Raw genomic sequence first — 15,878 nt, forward strand, 5'->3', positions numbered from 1 at the left:
AGGTAGAGATAAAACAATGGATGGAAATACTTTTAAAAATAATGGAAATAGGTGGGAAAAGAAAAATCTATATAAATTATTGGAAAAAAAGGGGGGTGGGAAAGAAGGAGATGATTTGTGGATGGGAACCTCAAATCAAACATCGCATCAGAATCTGACAGTCATTCATCTTCCGACTAGGCACTTTACAGCCTTCCGGACTCAATATTGAGTTCAACAATTTTAGATCATAAACTCTCTCCTCCATCCTCACCCCCTTTCCGATCCACCCCCCGCCCCCCCCTTTTTTCTGATAATTTATATACATTTTTCTTTCCCCACCTATTTCCATTATTTTTAAATGTATTTCCATCCATTGTTTTATCGTTACTTTTTAGCCTATTTCGATCCCTTCCCATCACCCCACCCCACCTCACCCCCACTAGGGCTATCTGTACCTTGCTTGTCCTGCTTTCTACCCTTAATTAACACATTCCTTAGATAATATCACCATCTTCAACACCTCTTTGTCCTTTTGTCCATGACATCTGTTGGCTATCTCCACCTATCACTGGCCCTCTATCCAGCTCTACCTGTCCCACCCACCCCCTTAAACCAGCTTCTATTTCACCTCTTTTCTATTTTTACTTAGTTCTTTTGAAGAGTCATACAGACTCAAAACGTTAACTGTGTTCCTCTCCGCAGATGTTGCCAGACCTGCTGAGTTTTTCCAGGTATTTTTATTTTTATTATGGACAGACTGACTCGCCATTCATATCTGTTCGCAGGGAGAGGAAAGTCAGGGGTTACAGTCATAGAAAAGTAGAATGTAAAACAATGAACATTATCCACTTCCCGGAGAAGTGAATATGTCGGAGAAAATGATTATGTTAATTGCAAAGAATTACTTTTCTTTGATTTTAAATAGTTCAGTTTATACATTGAATCATGTTTAACTGTATTTCCGAACTCAGATGCATGGACTCATTTTTTATGTTCCTCTGAGCCCCTGAACTCCATCTGGCTGCATAATGTTAGTCAGTGGTGATTGATTGTCCTGGGAACTCCTGGAGATGGCTGAAGCTCCAAACAAGGGAGATGTTCCAACATCTTCCACAAGAATGAGAATGGATACAGAACTGGTTACCATCAGCAGCACAGGGCAATCAAGGCAACTCTGAGGTTCGACAAAATCCAATCCATGTAAGACAGAAAGGTACTAACCTAGTCCTATTCCTTACATGGTTCAGGTCCTCAATGAAGGATTTAAATGATGAAATCCATGTGTATTTCAGTGCCGGTATTATACAAGTGATGTATTGATTTGTAATTTTAATATAATTTTAATTCCATATTCCTTCTTTTAATATCCATTACCACTTCCCTGTAATCTGAATTTGCTTGTCTATTCTTCTTACTACATGATTCTTACATGTTTCTATATTTTTAACTTGATTATTTTGTCTATATATGAATTTTCTGATGTAAGTCACACTTTAATTCAGCCTCTGGCTGCGAACGTGTTTCTTGAATAAAATACCATTATTATAGCTCACAGTATGGGATCACAAACTCAGAATTACCAATTGGCACTGGACAGGAGGGTAAATAGTGACTAGGATTGAAACCCACCATCACACAGCAGCTTCATGAGAGAAAGGGAGAAAAATCTGAGCATTGCATCCCTGTTGATGTTTATAGGCTGTATTCTACCACATGGAGCATTCTGGGTAGCATCATCCACCATTATCTTCAGATGCTGCCAAAAGAAGGTGGTCAGTTCATCGTATTTGTACCTGCTCATTAGTGTAGCGATTGAATTAGTCCCACTCCCCTGTTCTTTACTCATAGACTTGGATATTTCTTCCCTTCAACTTTTCACCCAATTCTCCCAAGAATGTTGCTATTGAATCTATTTCCAGCACCCTTGCAGGCAGTGCATTCCAGATCACAACAACTCACTGCTTAAAAAAATGTTCTTTTGGTAATCGCCTTAAATCTAAGTCCTCTGGTTACTGAACCTTCTGGAGAGCCTTCCTCCTTCTTTCCTTCTGTCAAAACCGCTCATCATTTTGAACTCCTCTATCACATCTCATAGCCCTTTTGTTCTGAGGAAAGCAATCCCAGTTTCTCCAGTCTTTCCATGTAACTGAAGCCTCTTATCCTTGGTACAATTCTAGCAAATCTCTTCTGCATCCTCTCTATGGCTTTGACATCCTGTTTCAAATGTGATACCCAGAGCTGAAGACAGCATTCCTGCTCAGGTCTAACCAGTGCTTTAGAAAATCAAGCGTTAACTCATTTAACATAAACACACTCAAAATAAATTGTTCAAGTTATGCACTAAAATACCACATGGAGTTCACATCAGGTTGCTAACTGCTACTACAATTGTATATCAGGCATTTGATCTCCAGGTAAAGAAGGGTATGATAACATCGTGGTTGTCCATTGGTGATCCCTTATGTCGGGGATGATTCTTTCTTTTGGATGACTGGGTGGCAGTGAGATGTCAGTGGGTTCACAGGTGAATAATGAGCCCTATCTTAGCCTTGCAAGCTCTTCCTACAGTGAGGATTATGGGGGTTCTCAGCCAGTAGAGTTGGTGGTGGATTGTTGGCTTGAGCAACTGCCCTCTCTGGTCATCTCTTGTTGGCTGTTCTTGTTGATTGGAAAGTCTTGATGCCATGTTTGAGGATGAATCACCACTTTAGGTCGTGATTGGGCATCTGCTTCCCAAGTGTTTATGTTCATAGAGCACACCATCATGGAGGCTTTGAGATTGTCTTTGAAACATTTCCTTTGGCTCCAAGTGAAGGAGCGCCTTGGTGTAGCTCTGAGCACAGCACCTATTTGTTCAATCTGAATTTGGGCATTCTAATTACATAGTGGTTACATTACTGGATTAGTAATCTAGAGACTGGAATAATAATCTGGAGATGTGAGTTCAAATCCCACCACAGCAGTTAGAGATTTTAAATTCAGTTAATTAAATAAATCTGGAATAAACATGTACAATAAAAGCTGGTATCAGTGATCATAAAACTATAGGATTGTCCAACTGGGCGTCCATTGGACATCCTTTAGGACAAGAAACCTGCCATCCCAACCTCATGGGTCTGCGGGTGACTCCAGCCCAACAGCAATGTGCTTGACCCTTGAAATGGTCTAAAAGCCACATGGTTGAATCAAAACTGCTCAGAGAAACTAAAATCCTCATGGACTGCAGTAGTTCTAGAAGATGGATCACCAAGGGCAGTGATCTCAAGGGCAGTAAGGGATGGCAATAAATGCTTGCCTAGCCAGTGACACCTGCATACAGTGATGAATGAAAAATAATTCCCTGTGTTACTGATATGTGGCAGCATAACTGAAAATACATGACCAAGAGTGTCCACGTGAATGAGCCCTATTTTAGTCTTGCAGGCTCTTCCTTCCGATCTCCTGAGATCACGTTTGACTGGTGGGGGTGGTGGGGGGGGGGGGGAGGGGTGTTGGATTCTTCTGCCATTGCTGTGGTATTGGAAAACTTCTGAGGGATTCCCGATTCTCCATCAATTACTATTCCCCTTCTTTCTGACGGATAATGGAGGGTCTGAGCTCTTGGGTTTCTATATAATTTGGTTCTTAAATTTATCTGTTGCCCGACTCGCGCCCCAATCTCCACATCATAGTAAAAGACAATCAGTGTTCACTAATTAGGACTTTCGATGGCGAGATCCTTACCCAGCATTCCGCGCGGTGGTGAATGTCCCCTATCTACACCACACGAGAGCCGTGCGCAGGCGCAGTGCCGATCACTGTTTGGAGCATGCGTGATGTGATAGCGATGGGCAGAGACGCTCCTTCTCCGCATCTGCAGCCGGTAATGATCCAGAAATCCAGAGGGAGCGATGAAGCTGGCCGGTGAACGGGGATGGTTTCTAAATGCTTGATAAAGGTCTCAAAACTCGAAGAAAAACCTGGGGAACCCACGTTTGCAGCTCCGGCGCTTTTCTCCTGAGAACAGGCCCACTTTCACAGCCGCCATCTTGGTCCAGCGGGGAGCAGACCGCATGCGCAATCTTCCCGTGACGTAACGGTAGGCGGGGCCAGGAGAGAAAATGATGGGTTCATTGATTTTATTGTCACTCTGTGGATAGGAGCTGGAGAACTGAACCCAGGCAGGGGACAGGGAGAAAGGGAACTGGGAGTGGAGGAAATAAACTGTGGAGATGGTGAGATGGGTTTGGATTTCAGCCCAGGGAGGAGGGAGACTGTGTGGGACGGGAATTTACAGCTTTAGGGGAACAAGAGAAGAAAAAAATGTTCCGTAGAAACAAGAATTGTCTGTTCCGATTTCTATCTTGGACTTAAAGTAATTATTTTTGTAAACTCATTTTGCAGGATATTAGAACGGGAGGATTTGCAGATGGAAAGTTCCAACCAAATATCACATCAAGATCTGATAGAGTCACTCGGTTCACCAGGACCTGAATATCATCAGCCTTTCGAATGTAGAAGGAGTAATGTTTTACTGTTCTGTTTGAGGGAAAAAAATAAACATCAGTGTGACAGGAAAATCACCGAGACACACACACACTTGAGTGAGAGTGTTCCAGTGCACTGACTGTGAAAAGAGCTTTAACCAGTTATACAGCCAGAAAAAAACATCACACCATTCACAGTGGAAAGAAACCGTACACTTGTTCAGTGTGGGGCAAGGCTTCAATCGATCATTCAAACTAGAGAGACACAAGGTAACCAAAGCATGGAGAAACCATGGAAATGTGGGGACTGTGGTAAAGGATTCAATTATCCATCCCGGCTGGAATACCATCAACGCAGTCACATTGGGGCCAACACCATGGAGAAACCATGGAACACCATGGAAATGTGAGGACTGTGGTAAAGGATTTTATTATCCATGCCTGCTGGAAATCGATCGATGCAGTCACACTGGGGAGAAGCCGTTCATCTGCTCTGAGTGTGGGAGGGGATTTACTAAGACAGCCTGCCTCATGTCACACCAGCGAATTCACAGTGAAGAGAGGCCATTCAGATGCTCTTCCTGTGGAAAGAGGTTCAGGCAGTCATCGACCCTCACTGCACACCAGAGAATTCATACTGGGGAGAAGCCATTCACCTGCTCCAATTGCGGGAACGGATTTACTCAGTCATCCAGTCTGCTGAAACACCAGCGAGTTCATACTGAGAAGAGGCCATTCAGCGGCATGTCCAGTAGAAAGAGGTTCAGGTCTTCATCTAACCTCATTGCACACCAGCAAGACCACACTAAGGAGAGGCCGTTCACTTGCTCCTTGTGTGGCAAAGGATTCACTCAGTCAGCAAGCCTTATGTTACACCAGCGAATTCACACTGAGGAAAGGCCGTTCAGTTGTATTTACTGTGGAAAGAGGTTCAGGTCCTCATCCAACCTCAATGCACACAAGCGTGTTCACACTGGTGAGAGACCATTCACGTGTGCTATGTGTGGGATAGGATTCACCCAATCAGCCAACCTGGTGGTACACCAGCGAGTTCACACTGAGGAGAAGCCATTCAGCTGCACTTACTGTGGAAAGCATTTTGGGCAGTTATCCACCCTCACTGCACACCAACGCACTTACACTGGGGAGAGACCATTCACCTGCTCAGTGTGTGGGAAGGGATTTACTCAGTCAGTCAGCCTCATGTTACACCAGCGAATTCACACTGGGGAGAGGCCATTCAGCTGTACTTCCTGTGGAAAAAGTTTCAGGCAGTCATCCGACCTCACTGCACACCAACGTGTTCACACTGGGGAGAAGCCATTCATCTGCTCTGTATGTGGGAAAGGATTCACTCATTCATCTGGCCTTTGGTCACACCAGCGAATTCACACAGAAAATAAGCCGTACAGCTGTATTGTTTGTGAAAAGCGGTTCAGGTCTTCATCTGATCTTAATGTGCACAAGCGAGTTCACACTGGGGAGAGGCCATTCACCTGCTCCTTGTGTGGGAAGGGATTTACTCGGTCATCCAATCTTCTGACACACCAGCGAGTTCATAAGTGACTGCAGGGGTTGGATTCTGCTGTTGTTGCTGCTGTGAATCACATCCAGGATTGATTGTCTGTCAATATTTAGTTTGTTTCTGTTGATGTTAGCAACATTGTAACTGGCTGGAGTTTAATATTCTGAAGGTGTTGCTGCCTTTTGGGATTGCAATGTCCCTTTTTAAAAGCACCATCTGTGATATTTCCCCTTGATTCAAGAACTCTTACCAGGAACTAGGTGATAATAAAGTTATGAACTTTTATTTCAATCCTAAATTGATCTTTGGTGCAAAATCTACGATTCTGTGTCTGAAAGGTTCCTGATTAACATCTCCAATTAGAAAATGCTGATTATCCTTGCTGACAATTCTGACTGACTTACAGATTCTTCAGATTGACACCTCCTTTATGAAATTAAATTATCAAGGAACATGAAACAAAGAAGTAAAATATTTTACAGGCACATCAATAAAAGCTTCATCAAACAACATCGATATTGATGAAGTTTGGAAGTCGCTGAGTTCAATCATTTCTGACACAGCAGCAGCAACATTTGGTAAAGGTGGAACCCACAACAAAGACTGGTTTGTGACCTACTCAACAGAGATGACATCTGCCATTGAAGCAAAAAACAAAGCCCACCTGATGCACAACTTAAATCCAAAAGTTAGAACACTGCATAACTTGAAAGTAGCCAAGATATTCATATAAAAGACAGGGAGACACTGTGTAAATAAACACTGAATCAACCTACAAGAAATCCAAACTCCTGGTGACAACGGAAATCGATGTGTTATGTATGATGGAATCAAGAGGGCGCTTGGTCCGACCATCACCAAAGTTGACCCCCTGAAATCAGCAGCTGGTAGAGTATTCACCATTCGAAGTAAACATATGTCCTGCTGGGTTGAACATTACTGTGAGCTGTACTCCCATGAGACAGACATCTCCCAGTCTCTGTTTGACTCTCTCCAGCAGTTTCATGGTTGAATTGGATGATGAAACCTCACCACTTGAACTCACAAAGGCTATTGATTGCTTAGCAAGCAGAAAGGCACCCGGCAAGGATGGAATTCCAGCTGAACTGCTCAAGCAAGGAATGTCTCATCTACTGTCACACCTTCTTGAGCTCCTCCTTCTCTGTCGGAAGGTAGGATCTGTTCCACAGGACATGGGTGATGGAAAAATCATCATAATGTTGAAAAATAAAAGTGACAGAGGAGATTGCAACAACTACAGGGACATTTCACTCCTTAAAGTCACTGGGAAGGTCTTCACTGGGGTCTTGCTTAAAGACTTCATCTACTTGCAGACTGAGTGTATCCAGAAGCACAGTGCGGTTTCTGTGCTGTCAGATCTACAGTGAACATGATCTTCTCCATACACCAACTACAAGAGAAGTGTAGGGAACAGGATATACCTCTTTACCTCACTATCGTAGATCTCAGTAAAGCATTCGACACCGTTAGCAGGGCAGGACTCTACAAGATTTGGGAGAAAATTGACTGTCCCCCAAAGCTGTTCAGTCTCATCCACTCCTTTCATGACAACGTGCAGTGGCTGTACAGTTTGACGTCACCACTTCCGACAGGTTCGGGGTGAAGAATGGAGTGAAACAGATGCCTACACCGAAAACAACAGCCCACAACGATACCTGATAACCCCGAATAATAATAACTTCTATCAGGGAGATAGAACAGGGAGATGTGACATTGATAATGAGATGAGTCATGAGATAAGTGCATTTAAAGTCCAGATAGCTGTTGTTTAAATCAGTGCCTCCCAAACTTTTTCCCAGTGTGACCACATTTTAATTCCTCATGTGACCCCAAGTGAAAATTTGAGTGGACGAGAGTTGTTGTGCGGGGTGGGGAGGGGGCTTCAGCGGTTGAGGGGGGGGGGATTATTAAAGTATTTGAACTCTGATTATTACTATAATAGCATCCTGGTCATTCACCTTATAGGATCCTGATTATTGAAACAATTGGCAAATGGGCAAGATTCTAGAAACAATTATTTGGGATAGAATTAGCAGACAAATGGAAATATATGGGTTCATAAGGAAGAGCCAACATGGATTTCTAAACGGGAAATTGTATTTAACTAATTGGCTGGAGTTTTTTGAAGAGGTAACAGAAAAGGTCGATGAGGGTAATGCTGTAGATGTGGTGTACACGGACTTTCAAAAGGCATTTGATACAGTGCCACACAACAGACTTGTGAGAAAAGTTATTGCTCATGGAATAAAAGAAACAGTAGAAATGTGGATACAAAATTGGATGAGGAATAGGAAGCAGAGAGCAGTGGTCAATGGATATTTTTCAGGCTGGAGGAAGGTTTGTAGTGGAGTTCCCAGGGAAGTATTGGGACCTTTGCTTTTCCTGATATATATTAATGATTGAGATCTTGGTATGCAGGGGATAATTTCAAAGTTTGCAGATGAAACAAAGCTGGGAATGGTCAGATAGGTGGCAGATGAAGTTCAATGTGGAGAAGTGTGAGGTGATGGATTTTGGTAGGAAAAACATGGACAGACAATATAAAATAAGTAAACAGTGTTGTTCAGCCTCAGACAGTTCCCAGGGAGAGGGATGGACTCAGTGATTAGGGAACGGAATTTATAGTGGTGACTGAAGACAATGGCTTTGGTTTTCCCAATTTTTAATTGGAAGAAATTTCTGCTGATCCAGTACTGGATGTCGGATAAGCAGTTTGACAATTTAGAAATAGTGGAGGAATGGAGAGGGATGTTGAGGATGTATTACTGGGTGTTGTCAGTGTACATGTGAAAATTAACATGGTGCGTTGGATGATGTCATCTCGTGGCAGCTTGTAGATGAGAAATAGGAGGTGCCAAGGATTGGATGCTCAACAGTTTAGTGAGAATCAAGAGAGAAGAAGGCAGGTCTCATGGACTAGGTGATCTCTGAGGGAAATAGAAGATAGAAGCAAAACTGGAGAAAGATGCGAGTTCAGGGCTCGGACAACAGGACACTTCAGAGACAGTTTTGCCCAGTGCGCTAGTGGAAGGGAGGGAAGCAGCAGGGGCAGCTGATCAGATTGTCTCAATCTTAGTGACAAAAAAGCTCTATGACCTCCTCACACTTGTTGTTGGGGGTGAGGAGGGAGGAGACGGGGAAAGGGAGAGCACTTCAAAAGGAACTAACTTATGTTAGAGATATTAAAAAGATTGAATACACCGTGTTTCACACAAAGCTGATTTATTTGACTTTTATACAGAGTATTAGTCCATATGACTGGGCTGGAGTTTATGAACATCAGCAGCAACAGACGCCAATGAACATGGTTCAGTCCTGGATGTGATTAACAGCAATATCCCCTCACCATCGTTACCTGTGAAGTTGCTGGTGTTTCAGCAGGGTGGATGAAGCAGTGAATCCCTTCCCACAGTCAGGGCAGCTGAACGGTCTCTCCCCAGTGTGAATGCGCTGGTGTGTCGGCAGGGTGGATGACTGAGTGAATCCCTTCCCACACATGATGCAGGTGAACGGCCTCTCCCCAGTGTGAATTCGCTGGTGTACAATGAGTTGTTCTAAGCCCCTGAACCCAGTCCCACAGTGAGAACACCTGAATGGTCTCTCGTCAGTGTGAACACGTTGATGGCGCATCAGGTCCCCGGAATTTTTATAGCACTTCCTGCAGTCTGGGCATTTAAAAGGTTTCTCATCAGTGTGAACACGTTGATGGGACATCAGTTCCCGGGAACTTTTATAGCACTTCCCACACTCTGGGCATTTAAAAGGTCTCTCTTCAATGTGAACACTCTGGTGCTTCAGCAGGGTGGATGGATCTGTGAATCCCTTCCCACACTTGGAGCAGGCGAACGGTCTCTCCCCAGTGTGAACCCGCTGGTGTGTCACCAGTGCAGATGACTGAGTGAATCCCTTTCCAAACTCGGAGCAGGTGATTGGCCTCTCCCCAGTGTGAATTCGCTGGTGTACAGTGAATTCAGACGATCGCTTGGACCCAGTCCCGCAGTGAGAGCACCTGAATGGTCTCTCGTCAGTGTGAATAAGTTGATGGCGCGTCAGGTCCAGGGAACTTTTATAGCACTTCTCGCAGTCTGGGCATTTAAAAGGTCTCATCAGTGTAAGCTCGCTGGTGTTTCAGCAGGTTGGATGACTGAGCGAATCCCTTTCCACACTCGGGTTAGGTAAACAGCCTCTCCCCACTATGAACTCGCTGGTGTCTCACTAAGTGGTATGACTGAGTGAATCCCTTCCCACACTGGGTGCAGGTGAATGGCCTTTCCCCAGTGTGAGCTCTCTGTGTTGCAGCAGGTTAGATGACTGACTGAATCCTTTCCCACACTCAGGGCAGGTGAACGGCCTCTCCCCAGTGTGACAGCGCTGATGAGCTTCCAGTTCAGACGGGGATCTGAATCCCTCCTCACAGTCTCCACATTTCCACGGTTTCTCCCCACTCTGAATGGTGTTTTTTCCTTCCATGTTCAAAATACGATGATATTCAGGTTATGGCAAATTGGGCGACTCTGTCAGGTCCCAATGTGATGTTTGGTTTGAATTTCATGACTGCAAACCCTGCCCTTCTAATACCCTGTGAAATTGATTTAAAACAGAAAATAAACGAGTGAGAGAGAACCCACAAAAACACAAAGGCAGGTTGTAAAATTAAGCTGAATGAACCTGGTAATTTGTACGGTTGGCACTAGGAAGAAGTGACCATTAAAGCTGCTGCATTTTTTGTAAAAACCCAACTGGTTCACTAATGTCCTTTAGGCAATGGAATCTGCCACCCAGTCTGGCCTACACAAGACTCTGGCCTCTATAAGAACATACACCCTGTGGAACCTGCTTCACCATTCAACTCGATCGTGGCTGATTTTGGTCTGCAACTCCACTTTCCCGCCCACTCCCCGTATCCCTCGATTCCCTGAGAGACTAAAAATCTCTCCATCTTAGCCTTAAATATATTTAAAGATGGAGCATCCAGAGATCTCCGGGCTAGAGAATTCTATGTTCCAAGAAAGACAGAGAGAAGGAAAGGAAAGAAGTGGGGGAGAGAGAGAGAGAAGAAAACATTGAGAGGAATCAGATAGAGGAGAGAGAGGGTTGGGGGGCGGGGTGGGAGTGGGAGAGGCAGATGGAAATGGATCAGCATTTTATAGACCTACAAATGCTCCACAATTTTACAGAATCTCCCAAACCTTCAACCCCCACCATCTAGAAGGACCAGGGTAGCAGGTGTATGTGAACACCATCACCTCCAAGTTCCCATCCAAGTCACACACCATCCTGACTTGACTGACATCCAGTACTGGATGAGCAGAAATTTACTCTATTTAAATATTGGGAAGTCCAAAGCTATGGTCTTCAGTCCCCTCTTTAAACTCCACTCCCCAGCCACCAACTCCATCCCTCTACCTGCCAACTGTCTGAGGATGAACCAGATTGTTCAAAACCATGGCAAAATATTTCACCCCAAGATGAACTTTCAAACACATATACACATCATCACCAAGACCGCCTATTCCCACATCAGTAACATCTCCTGACTCCACCCTAGTCTCAGTTCGTCTGCTGCAGAAATTGTCATCCATTCCCTTGTTATTTCTAGACTTAACTCTGGCTGGTGGTTCTGGAGCCAGGGGAGAGAGTCTCAGAATAAAGGGCAGGCCATTTGGGACTGAGACAAAGAGGAAATTTTTCACTCAGATGGTGGTGAATCTTTGGAATTCACTGCCCCACAGGATTGTGGAGGCTCAGTCATTGAGTATGTTCAAGACTGAGATCGATAGATTTCTACATCTTAAAAACATAAAGGTACACGGGGAAAGTGCAGGAAAATGGTATTGAAGTAGAAATTATCTCATTGGAGGAGTGGGCTTGAAGGGCTGAATGGCCTACTCCTGCTCCTATTTCTGATGTTCTTGGGCTCTCTCCTAACACACACCACGCCAGCCTCCCACATTCAACATCCCTGTAATCTTGAGGTGATCCAAAATTCTGCTGCCTGTGTGCTTACTCACACCAAGACGTGTTCACCCATTACCCCTGTGCTCACTGAACTACAAAGGTTCCTGTTTAAAAAGCACTAAAATTTTTAATTTCTCATCCTTGTTTTTAAATCCCTCCATGGTCTTGCCTCTCTCTATCTGTCATCTCCTCCAGTCTTGCAACCCTCCAAGGTCTCTGCACTCCTCTCATTCCAGCTTCCCGAGCATTCCCGATTTTAATCATGTCCACACCCCAAGCTGCCAAAGACATAAGCTCTGGGATTTCTTCCCTAAACCTCTCAACCTCACTATCTTCCTTTCCTACTTTAAGATTCTCCTTAAAACCTACCTCTTTGACCAAACCTTTGGCCATCTGGCCTTATATCTCCTTACATGACTTTTTGTCAAATGTTGCTTTATAAAGCTCCTGTGTAACACCTGGGAATGGTCTATTACATGAAGGGTGCTATATAAATACAAATTGCTGTTGTTGATTCGGACATATATCACCGTTCCTACATCTTCACTGGGTGAATAACCTGTAACTCCTTATCTAACATCATTGTGGGAGCACCTTCACCACACGGAGAGGTGTCAGCTTTGGCTCAGTTCATAGCACCCTCGCCTTTGAATCAGAGGGTTGTGGGTTCATGTCCCACTCCCGGAAACAAAGAACTGTGATTGTACTCGAAAAGAGTTGCAATCTGTGCTTGTTGATAACTCGAAAGAGTTTCACCACACGGACTGCAGCGGTTCAAGAAGGTCAAACATCATCTTCTCCACAGGTAACTGGGGATGGGTAATATCTGCTGCTGGTCTTGTTAGTGAAAGGGCAGGGGAGTGGGATTAGCTGATTTGTGCTTGCAGAGAGCCAGCACAGGCAGGACGGGCTGAATGGCCTCTGTCTGTCTTGTAACCATTCAATGATAAAGACACTGGAGACCAGAGACCAACCTCTGGAACCAATGCCCAGCCTGATACAAACCGGCTCTTCATTGATCTGGGAGCTGCGGCCCCGCTCGGTGCAAACGGGGGAGGTGGACCGGTCAGTTTATTTCCGGGGTTTGCGGTTTACACAACATGTTTCCGGAGCCTCTCCGTCCACCCGGTGGATCCATCGCTCCCTCCGCCCCGCCGGCCCCCCCCTTTACCCATTGTGGACCCGTCTCCCCATCGCCATTACCTGTACTGCGCATGCTCCAGTCACAGCCCGGCCCCCGCCCCCTCATTCACTCCGATTGGTTGGAGGGCCAACCGCTCACGCGTGTTCCTCCAGGCCCGCCCTCTCTTCCTATTGGTCCGGAGCTGCCGTCAATCACCCGGGCATTGTGACGATTTCAAACGCTGAGAGCGGCCACAGACTCAGCCTGACTTGCTGATTCTTGGCAGCATTTTCTGTTTGGGAATTAGAGCTAGAGATGGATGGTCAGTTCCCCTCTGTCCGGGGGGGATTCACACTCATTTCCCCAGTGCAGTGATTATCACGTTTACTTTATATGAGAAAGTGTCCGGTTCAATCCCGGCTGGAAACTTTGTGTTTAAAAACAAACAACTGCGGATGCTGGAAATCCAAAACAGAACCAGAAACAGAAATTGCAGAAGAGGTAGAGGAAGATGTAGAGGAAGAGACCAAAAGCAGACTGGGTGACAGCTTTGCAGAACACCTTCGGTCTGTCCGCGAGCATCACCCAGACCTCCCTGTCGCTTGCCATTTTAACACTCCACCCTCTTGCCCACATGTCTGTCCTTGGCTTGCTGCATTGTTCCTGTGAAGCTCAACGCAAACTGGAGGAACAGCACCTCATCTTCCGACTAGACACTTAACAGCCTTCCGGACTGAATATTGAGTTCAACAATTTTAGATCTTGAACTCCGTCCTCCATCCCCACCCCCTTTCCGTTTCTTCCCCCTCCTTTTTGTTTTTTCCAATAATTTATATAGATTTTTCTTTTCCCACCTATTTCCATTATTTTTAAATCTATACCTTTTATGCCCTTTTAGTCTTATTTCACCCCACCCCCACTAGAGCTATCTGCACCTTGCTTGTCCTGCTATCCACTCTTAATTAGCACATTCTTTTAGATAATATCACCACCTTCAACACCTCTTTGTTCTTTTGTCTGTGACATCTTTTGGTTATCTCCTATCACTGCTTGCTTGTCCCAACAACCACCCACCCCTCCTCCCCACCCCTCCCCCCTTAAACCAGCTTATATTTCACCCCTCTCCTATTTTTACTTAGATCTGTTGAAGGGTCATGAGGACTCGAAACATCAACTGTACTCTTCTCTGCCGATGCTGCCAGACCTGCTGAGTTTTTCCAGGTATTTCTGTTTCTAACTTTGTGTTTAACATTGTTAGTGATGAGGAATTAACAGTGAGTTTAGTTTCATGTCGAACAGGGTGACAGTTACTGTTGTCTCATTCCAGAGAAAACTGATCCACTCTGATCCAAACAAAATACTGTAATACTCTAGGTGGAAATCTGACCTAGAACTGGGGGGGGGGGGTCACTGTTTAAAAATAAGGGGTGGCCCATTTAAGACAGATGAGGAGAATTTTTTTCTCTCACAGAGTCATGAGTCTTTGGAATTGTCTTCTTCAAAAGGTGGTGGAAGCAGAGTCTTTGAATATTTTTAAGGCAGAGCTAGTTAGATTCTTAATAAGCAAGGAGGTGAAAGGTTTTCGGGGTGGGCAGGAATGTGGAGTTAAGGTCACAATTAGATCAGCTCAATTAGATCAGGCTCGAGGGGCCGAGTGGCCTACTCCTGCTCCTAATTCGTATATTTGTTTGACCTCAAAATAGAAAACATTGGAAACTCTGAGCAGCATCTACGGAGAGGGAAACAGAGTGAATGCTTCAGGTCATGAATCTTTGATCCAAACTGGAAAAAATTTAGAGATCTAACAGTTTACGAGCAAGTACAAAGTCAGAGAAAAGAGAGTGGGTCGGTGGGTTTGAAGGATTTTCTTATGATGAGAGACAACAGCGGATTTAAAGGTGAGAGGGACAGTACAAAAAGAGAGAGAACCATTAAGTATATTGAGTAAAATGTGGAAGTTGGATGGCCAGCAGTTTAGTAAGAATAGTGTCAAGGGAGCTGAAGGCAGGTCTCAGAGACAAGATGAGCTGAGGGAGATAGAAGATAGGAGAGAAACTGGAGAAAGATGCAAGTGCAGAGCTTGGACAAGAAGGCACTTCAGATACAGCTTTTGCAGGTAGGTTAGTGGAAGGGAGGGAAGCAGCAGAGGCAGCTGATCAGATTGTCTCAATCTTAGTGACAAAGCAGCTCCATGAGCTTCTCACACTTGTTGTTCGAGGTGAGGAGGCAGATATGGGGAAAGGGAGAGCACTTCAAAAGGAACTAACTTCTGTTAGAGATACTAGAAGATTCGCCACACTGTACATTTAGCACAAAGCTAATTTATTTGACTTTTATCCAAAATATTAACCACTATAACTGGGCTGGAGTTTATTAACATCAGCAGAAACAGACCCCAATGAACATGGTTCAGTCCTGGGCATGATTAACAGCAAAATCCAATCACTGTAATTATTTGTGAACTTGCTGGTGACTCATCAGGGTAGATAACCGAGTGAATCCCTTCCCACACATGAAACAGGTGTATGGTCTCTCCACACTGTGAACTCATTGGTGTGTCTGCAGATCGGATGACTGAGTAAATCCATTCCCACACTTGGAGCAGGTGAATGGCCTCTCTCCAGTGTGAATTTGCTGATGTTCAGTGAGCTGAGACGATTGCCTGAACCCAATCTCACAGTGCGAGCATCTGAATGGTCTCTCATCAGTGTGAACACGTTGATGGGACATCAGATCCCCATACCTTTTATAGCACTTCCCACAGTCTGGGCATTTAAAAGGTCTCTCCTCAGTGTGGACTCGT

At 44.7% G+C, this 15,878-nt stretch overlaps 2 protein-coding genes across 2 annotated transcripts in view; both read left to right on the forward strand.

The window, feature by feature from the left end:
* The window catches only part of LOC144698213 (uncharacterized), a 352,133-nt gene that overhangs the window by 247,008 nt on the left and 89,247 nt on the right, over nt 1-15,878 (forward strand). The window lies entirely within an intron of this gene.
* Nucleotides 3,791-15,878, forward strand: part of LOC144697746 (uncharacterized) — a 31,583-nt gene continuing 19,495 nt past the window's right edge. Inside the window, 3 exon segments of the mRNA XM_078569753.1 lie at nt 3,791-3,885; nt 4,913-5,179; nt 5,264-6,010. Coding sequence (XP_078425879.1) covers nt 3,791-3,885; nt 4,913-5,179; nt 5,264-6,010 — 1,109 coding nt within the window.

The sequence above is a fragment of the Cetorhinus maximus genome, chromosome 23, assembly GCF_964194155.1.
Source record: "Cetorhinus maximus chromosome 23, sCetMax3.hap1.1, whole genome shotgun sequence".
In the NCBI taxonomy this organism is placed as follows: Eukaryota; Metazoa; Chordata; class Chondrichthyes; order Lamniformes; family Cetorhinidae; genus Cetorhinus; species Cetorhinus maximus.